The sequence below is a fragment of the Rhyacophila brunnea genome, unplaced genomic scaffold, assembly GCF_057557595.1.
Source record: "Rhyacophila brunnea isolate RB1 unplaced genomic scaffold, BYU_Rbru_1.0 scaffold_4, whole genome shotgun sequence".
In the NCBI taxonomy this organism is placed as follows: domain Eukaryota; kingdom Metazoa; phylum Arthropoda; class Insecta; order Trichoptera; family Rhyacophilidae; genus Rhyacophila; species Rhyacophila brunnea.
This window is the reverse complement of record NW_028233068.1, coordinates 27,007,273-27,022,439: the sequence shown is the minus strand read 5'-3', so window position 1 is coordinate 27,022,439 and position 15,167 is coordinate 27,007,273. Positions and strand designations below refer to the sequence as shown.

The 15,167-nt window shown below is 32.5% G+C and overlaps 2 protein-coding genes across 4 annotated transcripts in view; one reads left to right on the top strand and one right to left on the bottom strand.

Annotated features, from left to right (window-relative positions):
* Window positions 1–7,146, bottom strand: part of Dhc64C (dynein heavy chain, cytoplasmic) — a 63,935-nt gene extending 56,789 nt beyond the window's left edge. For all 3 annotated transcript variants that reach the window (XM_085954873.1, XM_085954874.1, XM_085954875.1), the window contains exons 1-11: window positions 6,792–7,146; window positions 3,182–3,455; window positions 2,950–3,087; window positions 2,383–2,500; window positions 2,128–2,241; window positions 1,675–1,847; window positions 1,416–1,536; window positions 1,027–1,148; window positions 780–921; window positions 535–645; window positions 84–189 (exon numbers count right to left, since the gene is read on the bottom strand). In XM_085954873.1, coding sequence (XP_085810999.1) covers window positions 84–189; window positions 535–645; window positions 780–921; window positions 1,027–1,148; window positions 1,416–1,536; window positions 1,675–1,847; window positions 2,128–2,241; window positions 2,383–2,500; window positions 2,950–3,087; window positions 3,182–3,455; window positions 6,792–7,032 — 1,660 coding nt within the window. In that variant the 5' untranslated portion in view covers window positions 7,033–7,146. The remainder of the gene's footprint in view (window positions 1–83; window positions 190–534; window positions 646–779; window positions 922–1,026; window positions 1,149–1,415; window positions 1,537–1,674; window positions 1,848–2,127; window positions 2,242–2,382; window positions 2,501–2,949; window positions 3,088–3,181; window positions 3,456–6,791) is intronic.
* Window positions 7,147–9,461: 2,315 nt separating this feature from the next.
* On the top strand, window positions 9,462–15,167 carry LOC147067175 (cysteine-rich PDZ-binding protein). Its single transcript, XM_085954916.1, has 2 exons — window positions 9,462–9,788; window positions 13,953–15,167. Exons 1-2 carry the CDS (start codon window positions 9,616–9,618, stop codon window positions 14,080–14,082), a joined length of 303 nt encoding a protein of 100 aa, XP_085811042.1. The 5' UTR covers window positions 9,462–9,615; the 3' UTR covers window positions 14,083–15,167.

Sequence of the window (15,167 nt, the reverse complement as noted above, 5' to 3'; positions counted from 1 at the left end):
ATATCAGAGTCACAACATCAAATTCATTTGAAAAAACATATTTAGTGCATTACAACAGGACACTATTGAGAAAAATCGCTCACCAATTCTGTCTTCATATCGGCGAACGGCTGCCTCCCAAGCGTCACATCCTTCACGAGATATGTCTAAGCATTCCACTTCTTTCACATTCTCGTAGGCCAAGTTCACCTGTAAGAAAATAATACAAAGGGAACAATATAACAATGTAAATCTAACTAATTTGTAAAACTAAATTATTTGTTTCTAATGGATTTAATTCAAATTCCATTAAGTACCTTCGGTCGATAGTATTAACGCATTCACTGCAGACCTGCTAATTACTAATTAATTACCACATTTAACATAACATGCTAATTATATCTAATGGCCAACGCAATAGTGTTGCGTTGGACACACGTAATGAGTTAATATTATAAATTATTTGTTATTTTAAACCACTTTTATGCATGAAATAAATAATATTGCAGGGTTGGTACACAGCTTGAATGGAATAATGTGAAAACATGAGGATACCTCGGAGATAGCATTGGCATCGGCTGCATCCATCGGCAGAGCTCCTGCGACCACGGTTTCCACGCTTTGACCGGCGACAGCTGGTGGGGCAGACACGCGAGGACGCAACACCTGCGTATATCGAAAATCATATTCTGTATTAGTCATTTCACATTTATATTTTCGAGCATTATAAAAAGTTTACGATTCTTGAAATTATGTGTGCAAATGAACCTTGTCTAAACAAAGTTTAAACTACAGCATACCCTCAACATGACAGTTCTGAGTTGTTCATGCTGCCGTCTGAATCTTCGCATATGTTCCATGCGGCCTTGAAGTTTTTTGTGGGAAGGAGAAACACGCCACACCATTTTCAAATGCTCATCGCGTTTCTTTTTCACTATGTCCCTGAAATATTACAATTAATATTTTAGTTATAAATAAGAGAAGTGTCAACAATTCATCTTGAAAAATACCTATACCATTTTTCAAAATCTAAAGACATATCCTTACCTCAAAAGACCTTGCAGCTTCTCAAATTCATCATCCCAGCAAGAGAAAACTTCAAAGCATTGTCCCATCACTCGCTCGAAGTCCTCAAAAGGAATATGCATCAATCGGCGAGTACCAAGCACCTGAAATACAAATGAAAATCGTCTTGGAAGGTATTTCACACCATATAATCCCAACTATCTTTATAGACTTCCAAATGTCTGTTCCACAGAACTACAGGTTACTGATATAATCTTGGATGAACAGAAAAGGTCAGTGGGCGACCATGATTCTTGGAGGTATTGTGTGGTTCCCGAAACTCCTTCGGGCAAGACTTTATTTAAAGAAATCATCCATCAAACCACACACACGTCTTTATAAAATGATGAAACACTAATATTGCAGCCTACCTTCAACAGCTGTTGTCCTAGATCTCTAGAAATGGCTTCGACAAGCCTCAGCCCTCTCTGAATTGGATATTTAGTTGACCTTATCTTCCGCAGATGAGAAAATATCTGTTGAACCGCAGCCCTGTAACAATCGAGTTTTACAGTTTATTATAAGTATTAGAAATACCTACCAATAAAACAACTTATTTTGATTAAATATTTCTCTCCAAAGACCACACAAATATAATGTGCAATCAATATAGGCATTGATTGATCTTACCTTATACGGTCTAATTCAGTGGCGCTGAGCAAATCGTTGATGGGGAAGTCCTTCATGAGTGGGTTGTAATCGGAAACGAGAGCTAGCGCTTGCTTAAGCCCTGTGTCTGTGTCAAAAGACACCGTGGCGTGGAACCGCTTGCCGTACTTCAGGATCTCCAATGTTAGAGCCACCTAGAAAAAAAATTCATCATATTAAGCTGTCATTTACTGACATACATAAATACATTTGAATGATTTCGATGTTTTTTACTCCACAGATTTCTATAAATCACTATGGACAGCATTCAATAGGAAGGCTATAAATGTATACAATTAATTATTGTACTACATAATATTTAAATATTACACACAATAATAGAACTAACTACATGGAAGATGACATTTAAAATATGCAGAATTATTTTTGAATATAAAAGGAAATTCCCAATACAGCACTTAAGAAACAACTTACTTCAACACTTTCTCTTTTTTCCTGTATGCGATGAAGGGCTCTTTCCAAATTCAACCAGAATGAAATTTCTTGAAGTGCGGTTCCATTTGAGGGGTCTCGATCCAATTTGGTCACCTGTACAAAAAATCATACAATGTTCTAGCAATATTTAACATTAAAATTTGCAAATAAATCGAGTACTACATAAATTATTACACATGACTATTATTTTCCTCCAACTCATTCCGTATTTTGTGTACGGTTTAGTAACTATACCTTCTGTATCTCCTTAATCCAACGGTTGACGCCGTTCTGCAACTGATTTAGAAAACTCGAGTCCTCAGCTTTGTCACCAAAATCAGCTACTCTTGGTTTGCGGTTCTCATCGGCGCACCTTAAAAATAAGTGGTTCAATACTCATTTACAAAATATACATATAAAGATTAATAATTTAATTCTAACCAAATAAAGGTGTCTTAAATAATATTCTAACTTCTCAACTGCCTAAAATATATGTTCAATTAAGTGTAAAGCTATTCTTTTTCATGGATCATTGCATCAAAAAAAAATTATAGATCATTCAAATAGCATATCAAATAAGCAAATTTAATGGTAATTCAAAGGTATAGTTTTTCATTATAGGTGCGCGGACATCTTAGCGGTAATCTGCAGGACTACAAATACCCCAGTTCTTTCATGTATATATATATATCCATCCTTACCGCTTCCTATCTCTTACACCACATACAACACTATGAAATTACAATCATGACATGTTGGTTTTAGAATAGTGATTGAAGATGTTGATTGCACGTAATGACAACTACAAAAAACAAAACCAACCTCTTGATGATACTAGCTACAGTCTGATGTACCGGAAGGGTTATTTCAGGGATGTCGATGTTTTGCTGCAGATGTAGTAAACCCATTTCCAATTCAGCCATCTTCTTTTCAACTGAAGGAGCCATTTTATCGCCGTCTCTGAAGATCATACAAAAAAGGAACAGCATTACAAATTGCGGAAAGGTTGTCAATATAAAATTCTTTGTGATTATACTAGAATTATGGTTTATACCTATCCGCCCTTCCGCTCTCCTTCACATAACTCTTGAAAAAGGGTGCCATAGCCTTGCTAATGTAAGCATGGAGGGTCTCATAAGGACTTCCTTCAGAGAAATTCAGCAAGCGCAGCTGAGAATGAACTGACTTGTCAGCCTCCACCACAGCTCCGCGCTTCACGCAAGCCAGCGCCGCCATGCGGGCATTGCCAAAATGAACCTCGTTGGAGATGTAGTACGACACGGCATCTTTTTCTTCCTCTCCTTCCGCTGGTTGGTCGCTTTCGTCTTCTATTCGAAAAATAATCAGATAAATATATTATTCAGTGGTCATAATAGTTCCTCGTTCCTAAAAGAATGGAGATTACAGCACAAATAGAGGAATAGTTCTTGTAGGTGGATAAGGTCAAAACCTTGGGTTGTAGTTATTTCATATTGCCATTGTGCCTTCAAAACCGACTGTGTACAAAACTTATACAGGAGAGGCACAAAATATCGTGAATTTAAATGACTGCATTCTCAAACATAAGATTTTTTTTAAATAATTCCAAAATATATTTCCTATATTTCAATCGCCGCCGCATCTTCTCATGTTTAATAGAAAGCAGCAAAGCACAATGTTTTTAAAAATTCAACTGTTTTTCTGTATCACAGTTACACTGACGATAATATATTAGTAAGTATGAATAAAGACAGATATTTATTTATTTAGAAAAAAGTATTAAGGCATTGCAGCTATTGGCCAATGCGCTATAATACATAATGAAATAAAATATAAAACAAGAAAAAGGAAAATAACTTATTATGTAAATATTAAAGTACTTTAATAATTTTAATAAATTCAACACGTCCACCAACAAAACATTTATGGTGGTATATTAAATAGATTAATCGCACAATACACAGCATCATGAAACATCACATCCGTCCTGCAATGTGGTATCATGAAGACTGCAGAGTTACGAGTGATATTGGCGGGAACATGAAAATTAATACTTGCCAGTATAGACGGATTGTAAATGAACCCACGAAGAAATAAAAAGAAATGTCTTAACCTGATAGCTGCCCGTAACGTAACAAATACGTCATGCCCGGCCGCGATTCAGGCGCCCGTAACGTACGATATACGTCGTGCCGTTCTGCGCGCTTGTATGAGTCAAATATTTATTTATTCAATTTTAAAACGTGTAACTACATTTTTGATCAGCTTGCAAGCAAAAAACATTTGTATGGCGCATACATCGCGAGAATAAGGGAATTTCCCGAGAGGCCACATCAGGGTTAGCTCAAAGTTCCCCTGTACACTGGGATTTCTACTACTAGGTATGATTCAATACTGACGCGATTGGCGTGTAGTTGGCGCAGAGTTATCAATTAGTAAAGTCGGAATGCTAATTTTCTTATTCAGATTTGCGTTATAATTTAACTGTTTTCAATGTTTTTATATTGAAATTTTATTTCTGTTGAGTGACCGAGTGTTTTTATTTATATTTCACATACAATTTGCGTATAAAAAAGTGTTATATTTAAGAGTTTTGTTTTAAATTGTACCAACTGAAGTTGAATGAAAAGAAAGATTTTCGATGTTTTTAGATAGAAATTGATGAAAGACCAAGTGTTGTAACTATTTTTTATTTGTATTTCGGATTCAATTTACATATACGGAGCGTTTTATTTACGAGTTTAGTTTTACAAATTTTATGATTCAAAATGGATGAAATTGACGATTTTGGTGAAATCGATAACCTTATCGAAACAGTCGAATCTGAAGACGATGGAAGTGATGATTCGGATAGTGCTTTCAGCTGGGCTTCTAAAAGGTTAAAAGACCAATCACCCGAGCAATGATTTTGTTGTAAATTTTACAAGAGTTAGGACTTGACTCTAAAATTGCTACATCTTTTATGTAATTAAATTTAGTAGTTTTTGAATCATTTCGATTTATAATGTAGGTAAATTTGTACAGTTTTAGGAAACATAATATTAAAAAATAATTATTTATTACAAAAGGCGCCAAATTGATGGCGATCATTTCAATGGGTTAATTAACTTGACGAAAAATTATTTTATTATATTAATACTATCGACCGAAGATACTTGATTGAATTTGAATTTAAATTCTAATGGATTAAAGTTTTCTACTATTCCATTTGAGTACTGGTTTTGTACCATTGGAATGGAATAGTACAAAACTTAAATCTATTAGAATTTAAATATTATTTAACATGAAGCAAATAACATATTTATATGAATACTTCAATATAAAAAATATAATCAATGAGTAAAAAATCTATCTGTCTGAATTAAAATCCTATCATGAATAATCTTTTAGAAGCTAACTTATGTGTTAAAAATAAGAATTTAAAAAATGAATAGTGACCTAGTACAGCAGCCTAAATTTGACGATGAACTACATAGGTGCTTTAATTAAAGATTAATAATATACCTACCTATCCATGAATGATTCGAATATATAACCGGTGCCGCAGATGACCGCACGACTATTATTTTTTTGCCGTAACAGTAAAGTTTATCCCTTTTAGACAATTATATTAAATACCTTTTTCTGTTGACGGAGATGCTTTTCGATCAAATAATTGTTAATTTAAAGTTTGATATTTTCATACATTTCGATGCATCATTATCATACACTAAGGTTGGGGTATATTAGGTTAGGTTAGGTTAGGTTGGGTTTGTCTAAAAAGATCGAAAACCATCTCCGTCAACAGAAAAGGGTATTTAATATAATTGTCTAAAAGGGATAAACTTTACTTTTACCGCAAAAAAATAATGGTCATGCGGTCATCTGCGGCACCGGTTATATATTCGCATCATTCATGGATAGGTAGGTATATTATTAATCTTTGGCTAAAAAAAGGCTGTCGAAAATCATTGATGTCTTTAAAATTAGCATGGCATGGAAGTAAATCATTTATTGATTTGTTTGACAAAATCATACCTAGATATTATACATAATATACTAAACTATGTTATACTATATTAACGTAATTCTAGTTTGTCATTTCATTAAATTGCATAAGGTGGAGATTAAAGCAATTACCCAAGTTTTTAGTTATATTCCTGTCATACTGAGAGATGTGTAAGTACAGAAGTTTCAATCGAAATAGGTACGTACTTAAATGTTTATCTATATTCAATAATATAAAACTTTCTTGTCATAAACAATTTTTAAGTGAAAAAATAAAGATTTCCAATGATAAATAATCATATCAAGATAAGAAATCTGTATTAAGTACTAAAAGTGGGTCGTGAGTGTAAATATTATAAATCTGTTGAGTTATCTGTTGAGAATCTGCTAATTTAAAAGTAAAATTAACATCTTTCAGTTATAGATACACTTTCATTTAGAATCATAGCAATATAAAAAGTGGTAGGTAGTCATACTGTCATGTCTAGAAAAATTTGCATATTATGGTGACTCATTGCCTAAAATGGTAAAATTTAATTCCAACACATATAAAGTAAATAAATATTCACAAAAATCGACATGTCGCATCGAGAAAAGTATTTGAATGGAAAAACACGCCTATATATTGACGTGTAATAATTTTTGACGTGACATCGATTTATTGAAATCGCATAAGTAATCTGACATTTGCAACCTACCCTTCGAAGAACATCTCTGAATGTATAGAGACGGCACTTGCGGATCGGAAAGAAATTTTTTGATGCATTCTTGGTTGTTCTTATCCTCGAGAGCTGCATTTAAAGCCGGCGGGACGATGTCATCTTCAGGTAAAAGCACCGTTGCAGCCCGACGAAGATAGTTGGCAAAGTCATGATAATCGACAATTGCCACTGTTTGGACTTCTGGAGCATTCTCAGTTCCATCTAGGGAGTCTCCCATGGTGGCCAGGGAGACAAACGAAGTATTTGGACTTCGTTACAAAACGTTATTGTGTTGCAAATTGCACAAACGAAATCTGACAAGTGTCGACGAACACTCAATTTTTCGATGAATGATGGAACTAGTATTGCCATTTTGCCAAAAAATGAAAATGAGTCATAATAATCATTTTAAATGGTTTCAGACGGCTCGATTTGGTTGGGTCCAGTCGGGTCGGTTCAGTCGGTACCGGTTAGATTTGACGCAATGTGGCCCTAGGGCCTAGGACGTCAAAAAAGGTATTATATTTTATAATTTTTGACCAATATTTCAATATCAATTCTTTTCTCCCGATACGATAAGGTGTCAATACTTTCAGATGGATCATACAGATGTGAAGTAACTAAAGAGTGTTTTATTTACGAATACATACCCTAAATCAGTGATCAGATGACAAAACCTGATAACTCGACTTTTTGACGAAATTGAGTTATCACTATATTCAGACTTCTCGTTGAGATCTATAAGATGGCAAAACTCAATATGTGTCGCTGAGTTTCAAAACCCCCTATTACACCTTTTCATTTTGTTGAGAAAATCAATAAAAACTTCTCAGTTTATGGATAAAGGGATTATCGATGTTTTTCTTTTTTTGCCCAATGATAGATCATTTTTGAAAATATTTTGCATATCTATTTATATTGTATTCTAGTCCACTGATTAAATAAAAGACTTAAATTTTTGGTTATAGCGGATTTTGTAAGTAACATAGTGTTATAGCGGTTTTTGAAATACCCATTGAAGGTTAAGCGTATTTTGTTAAGGAAACTTTTGACAACTTAAAGTCGGAATCTTCCATTGGTGGCGCGTGGTAGAATGAAAAAGAGTTATATATTTTTATTTCATAAACGTTTTATTCATTTAAAATTAGTATTATAAGTAGGTACATATTCTAAAATAGCAGTTTAAAATGAAAAAAAACATTGTCATTTTGTTCCTATATTACATAAACACAAATTTAAGGAAAACTTTAATATAAAGACATAGGTAATTATAAATTAGGAATCATTAAAAATTATTAAAAATGTTATAATTTTTCATTTTTCAGTAAAAATAATTCCATTAAAAATACAATGCAATTTACATAAAAACACTGTATGTATAGCATATTTTATCGTTCTCACAAAAATAATATAAAATAAAATATATAGGTACATTGGTTTTAAAAAATATGAGTGCCGCGGTATTCTCATAATTTGACTGCAAACATGTTTTATTCATTTATTTTATATTTTACTTGAGTAATACATGTAAATAAGTGAGTCAAATAATCTGTTACCACACTGAGCCAGAGCATCACCACTTGAACTTGAATACGAAAGGTATTTATTTGTTATACTTATAAGAAGTAACTCAGTTATTATATGTAATACTTTATTATTTTTGGCACCACTCAAATACCCGCCAACTCCGATGGGATACAACTTGCAACTATACAGGCCAAACTCTAAGTATTGACAGAAAAATCATAATCTTTTTCCCAAATTTTTTATATTTTTCATACTTGTGCCATTTTTTGTTAATAAGCGATTACAGATAATTTTGTTCTTTGGGCAAAGTTATCGCCCATTGGCAATGTTGGAGGATTTGACTGTAGTTGAAGTTGTTAAAAATTAGATGGCTTTGATGGCAATGAACTTGAGAGCAATGTAGACAGAAGATGTTGTTAAGGATTAAAATTTAAAAAGTATATATAATGATTTAATCGTTTCTTTATATTAGTATATCTACCTGTTAGAACATACATAATATTGAATTTATATTATTTCATGGAACGGAAAATTCTCATTAGGAATTATTTTTGCAACCCTATGAAAATATTTGATGCCAATGTCTGTATCAATATGTACCTATGTAATATTTTTAATTAGTGTCAAGCATTAAACATATATATTTTTAAGCTATTTTTTGAAGTTTTATTATCCAATTACCTCACATAATATTATGTTAGTTTATCTTACCATATAATTACAACATATTGGAACATAAGATGGCAAAACATGATAATCTGGAAAATCTTTTTTTCTACCAAACATGGAGAATCAAATCTTTGAAATATTTATTCTATATCTAAAACTCATTTCGAATACATCGTTAAATTATATGATTTTCAAAAGACATATTCACCAGAAAGATTCAAACAATCTCTAAATTTAAAACAGCTCTTTTATTAGCACAATTAAAAGTGCACATATCAGGTTTTGCCATCTGAACACTGAAATATTGCCAACCTCAGCACATAGGCCATATAGCATTTTCGTACTTTAATTAAAAATAACTATATGGTTAACAAAATAATAATTAATATACGGCATACATTCATGTTTTATCGGATTTTTTTTATAAATTTTTAAATTATATTCATTTTTATAACCATAGATAAATCTATTAGTCTATGGATAAATACTAAAATGACATTGACGTTAGCCCGGTTTTAGGATAATATTTTTAAAACTGTTATAAACAAAGACAGCTATTTCTTGGAATTATCACACGATAATATAAAAATACTTTCTTTTATTAAAAACCAGACTCCACACAAATATGGTTTGCGAAAAATGTGAAAAGAAACTAGGCCGTGTAATCACTCCTGACCCTTGGAAGACGGGAGCTAGGAACACTGTTGAATCGGGTGGCAGGAAAGTGGGTGAAAATAAAGCCATTACAAATACAAAGGCCAGATTTAACCCTTATACTGCTAAATTTGAAGGATGCAGGTCAGTTTAGTATGCCCCAAAATACAATTTCACATCTCAAAAAGTCAAGTCTGTGTTATCTTTACTTATCTTTTTCCTATTTTCTTACTAAATAAATGTCTTTGATCATACATTCAAAACTCTCCTATTCCAATCTACTCCTGCACCACTGTCATTCATACTAAACTCCTACTTAGTAGTGGCGAAGACTCAATTAATTAATTACTACTTAATTAATTTAACTTTTACTCAAGCAATAATTTATTACCTACCTACTAGATTTTGTTGAACATAATTACAATTCTATTACGACAAATAGTTCCAATTGATTTAGGTAAAAATAAATCACTCCATATCGCCAAAAATACTTGAAAAACAGTGTGATTCATATTATTCAATTTAAAATCAAAATAAACATTAATGCTACACTGATTTATACTGTGTAAGACAAACAAAATAATATTATACAATTGGTTTTTCATGAAAACTAAACACAATGCCAGAAACAATCATAACAATGGCTGGTGTCAGTAGGTGGGCTTTTTCATAGGTAATCAATCATGCTCTAGTGTCTTAACTCAACCTACTGGAGAAACTCAAAAACGATTGAAAACCTGCGCATGCACTTATCGCCCGCTACTAGCAGTGGGCTTTGTGTCCACAGGTTTTCGTTTGTTTCTGGGTTAGAGTCAATTGCATGTTTTAGATCTCAATTAGAAGATGGCAATCGATAAATTCTTGCGACCGCCATTGTCTCATTTGGTTCTGTCATCGATAGATCGAATTGAATCGTGTTTATTATTGGAAATAATGTTTTTTTATTATTATATATTGCATAAACTCATGTGGTATATGTTCATTATGATTTCTACATTTAAAAATGTCAATTACGGGTTGATTTTCTTGGTTTTTTCTGACAATATGGAGTAATATATCTTTAGTTTGATGTATTCCTTTATCCCTGGGTATTGAAATTACAGTGTGAGAAACTAGCGACATCTATAATAATTAATATCTTAAGCCTAATGAAAATTTGTATGAAAACCTCTAGCGCTCGCTTTGTAAAAATAGGGGTTAAGTATTCATAAATTTTATAGTGTACCTATTTTAACATTTTTCATTAAGTGGTTACACGATTGTTTCACTTCTACTACTACACTACTCCCATTGCGCCTATTGGCATGTTGTAATGTTGAAAAGAATGTACCTATATGCGTAATATATAGTTTTTATTAAAAACTTTCAAGCTTGTGAAGTATAAGTATCCATGATTTTTATGCATATTAAATCGTGGGCGTACAGGCAGAAGTCACTAACTCCAGTTTTGACGAAATTGAGATTTTAATGTCATTATATAGAAAAAGTAATGCTGCTTGACCTGCAGGAGTCACTTATTCCAACTACTTACCGTTATTTAAATATTCGTATTCAAATATTATCATTAACTCGCATACGGTCATATTATAAACAAGCAAAAGTCACTTAAGGAGTAAATGATTTTTGCTTGTTTAAAATCTGGCAATCATAGCTATGTTCAGGTTAGTTTGAGTATGTTTTTACCTATGTTTGAAATCTCACAATTACAAACATTAGTCGCGTTCTGTGTTTGAAAACATTTTTCGAATACTTACAACCTTTAGATTTGAACAGTAGTAATTTGAGTGGAAGTTTATAATATTATTTGGAACTTATTATCATATTTGTGAGTGCAAAATGTCTGCCAGAGCCAGAAAACTGGTTGAGTTAGCCATCAGCTGAAATGCCGCCAATGACTCGGATGTAAATTCTGTTGGCCAGGTATGTATAGGATGGTATTATTATTAAATTAAACATCACATCAAATGAATAATTACTAATTATAATGAGCAATGAGCAAGATGTTCATTTACATGATGTGCAGCAATGACAAGAAAATGCTGAAGCTGCTCCACCAAAGAAACGAAGTACTAGATGGAGTATTGCCAATCCTGAGTCTTGGGCTAAAAATACCATTAAGAAGAAGATAAATCTAGGAATATCATAAACTTAAAAACATTGATTGCAGTCGCTGCAAATTTAAATGTAGTGAACATTTCTCTGAAGAAAATCACATGGAAATCTCTATTGTTCTATGTGACAAACCTGAACGTAGAAGAGCCCAAAGTGACCACGGCAAAATGCGAAGTAATAGCAAGGTATTTTTGTTCATCAAAAATGAATTGCCCGTCCGTGTTTGTATGAGTTTTTTCATGAAGACTCTAAATATATGTAATGGACCACTAAATAAGGCATTTCGTTTCCAGTGACTGAGTCACATTACACAAGAAAGTCATTGAACAGGCTGTACTTGGATTCTAAACTTTTCATTGCAAAAATGTTTTCGTTACTATTTCAACAGATCTGTCAAAAAACAAATAAAAGATGTCCTAGCATAATCACATACAAGAGGATATTTTCAAAAGAATTCAACTATTCATTTTTCCAGCCTAAAAAAGATCGATGTGCAACTTGTGCCAGATACATCATGGCTAATGATAAAAGTAATTTGGAAATACTTCTTCAAGAGCACAAGCACCATGAAATGGAGGCAAATAATGCCAAAGCCAATGATAAACAAAGGGCATTTACAGATCCGTCATTTATAGCAGCTACCTTTGATTTACAAAGTGTGTTACGAATACCTTGTAAAGACATTTCCCTATTGTATTATAGCAGAATATTGTGCTGCTATAACTTGACGGTTTATGAAGATGCGCCTCCAAATTTAATAATGCCTTCTGTTACACATGGACTGAGGTAAATGGCAAGGGAGGTAGTAACGAAATTGGCACTTGACTTTATAAATACCTTCCAAATTTGCCACACACTGTAAAGGAGGTATCATTATTCTCTGATTGCTGCGGTGGACAAAATCGCAATCAGAATATCGCAGCTCTATTATACTATTTTGTTCATTCCACGCAAAAAACTAATATCCATTCCATCTAGCAAAAATTTCTGGAATCCGGGCACACTATGATGGAATGTGATAGCATGCAGTGGTATCGAAACACAAAAAAAAATCATGTCTGTTTTCACTATGCATGACTGGATTAACATTTTCCAGTTGACTCGTTCCAAACGGGGGGGGGGGAGATTGAACCGTTTGTAGTTCAGGAATTGAAGTTTGCAGATTTCTTGGATCTTCAAAAGTTGGCTCAAAAACTAATCAGAAATAAGCAAATCAATGAAGAAGGTGGTAAGGTGAACTGGATGAAAGTAAAAGTTTTTAAATTCGAAAAAGAAAATCCTAACATAGTACAATGATGGGGCTGAAACCTATTATATTATTAATATTTGTGGGAGGGCAAGACCTCAGTCATTGCCTACTTTGTGTAAAGTGTATAAAGAATCATTAAAAATATCAAAAAGCAAATATGACGATCTCATGAAATTATGTAAGAGTTATGCTATACCAGAATTCCATGAGTGGTACGGGTCCTTACCGAACACTAGTGCAATAATGCATCACAGAAATCCAGAACCAAGTGTACTTAGTGAGATGGCGAGCATGAAGATTGATTTATTGTTTCCTACTTGCATTGCTTGTTTTCATTCAAATAATCTATTTTAATAAAATAATTCGTTTTATTTCATATCCATATTGAAAATACACATTTAATTAACTAACCAAAAAATATTTATTTCTTGACTGCCAAAAATCACCAACTCAATTTTTATTTTATTTTTTTAACTTATACATAAAATCGTTTTTCAAAACAAACTTTATAAGTATCAAGATTTAAGATTAATGAACATATAAAATAATAAAAGTAATGAATAACTCAAAAAATAAACATTTTACAACTATTTTGAGAACACCAAAAACACTTAACATTGATTATCTCAGAACTGTGTATTTGGAGTTAGTGACTTCTGCCTGTATGCCCACGAAGTGCAGCTCTTGAGAGAAGCTGCTGTTTGTATAATATTTATTTGTGCTGTCTAGTTAAGTTATAGTAATTACAAGTAAAACAGTGTTGTCATTCAGTTTGGAACCTATTTCTTCGATGTTCGTTTGACAGCTTAAAACATTGTCGTAAACATGTCGGCGCCTGACATGGATGATAGCATCTACCAATACGTTCGTCACTGATGTTTACTTTTTATGGACGTGTGTTGGTTACATAATTGCTGATAGACCCATGTTATATTTGATATTTCCAGAATATGCAGAACAAAGGTACACCAAGTAGGATCCCATTACTGCCAAGCTTGTGCCTACAAGAAAGGAATATGTGCAATGTGTGGGAAGAAACTCATAGACACTAAAAACTATAGACAAAGTTCCACTTGAGATTCAACAGGCAATAACGATCATGCAAGATATTTTTGCTTGAAATAATTTAAATATTGTTACCACTCTTATTTATTATGCTGGCCTTCACAATTGTTCAGTCAGGCGAATATTGGTGCCATTTGATTAAATTGTCATTTTCATCCATATTGTTATGTCAATACACCTTCCCCATAAAACTATCAATATTTTTGTTTTAAATTTGTACAGATATCACTAGTTTTAAGGGGCAAGGCATCATTTCATACTTGGGCCCATCATCACAGCTATAGGTCACGTGTTCAAATCCGCAGGTTGGTCACATTGACATGTTCTTTTTTTTATGAAGTAGGTTGAGCAGATTGTTAATTATTATCATTGTTCTTAAAAAAACTTGTTACTTCCTCTCTACAAAGGCTCATAATAATATGATCCGCTTTGGAGCGATAATGGTAATTATGTGTATTTCTACCTACCAATAGATAATCTCTTTAAATTTCATGTGTATATCAGGTTGACTGATTTGTATAACAATTTTATCAATACTGCCATTTGATTGTATTAATCTAATATATAATAATACTTCTTTTAACTTATTTGTTCGAACAATGTAATCAGAGAAAATAATAAATTAAGTATTTCTAGTTAATCATTGTAAATAGAATATGTTATTCAGTGGTTTTATGAAGTTATTTTTTTCTTTTCTATAATATAATGTTATGAAGTTATTACGAAGTAAACGCATACTGTGTATACTTAAATTGTTTTTTTTTTTGTGAATTCAAGAATACAAAAGTCTAGATTTATAAATATATCTTCGAGCGTAATGCGGAACCAAACAAACGTTTAACTTATGAGGTCGAAATTGTCGACGGGAGTGAGAAAAACAGAAAATATTCTTATTAGAACACCTTGTTACAAAATGGTTATCTTTTCTACTCACAGTGTTAAATAATATGGTTCTTCATTACACTCCATAACATTACATTAGTCTTTCTATGTAAATGAAATAATGAAAGATTATCACTAGTTAACTGATAGGCTAAAAATGATATTGTGATTAAATTTATTCTTAAAATTCCACCCAAACATGTGTGAAATTGTGG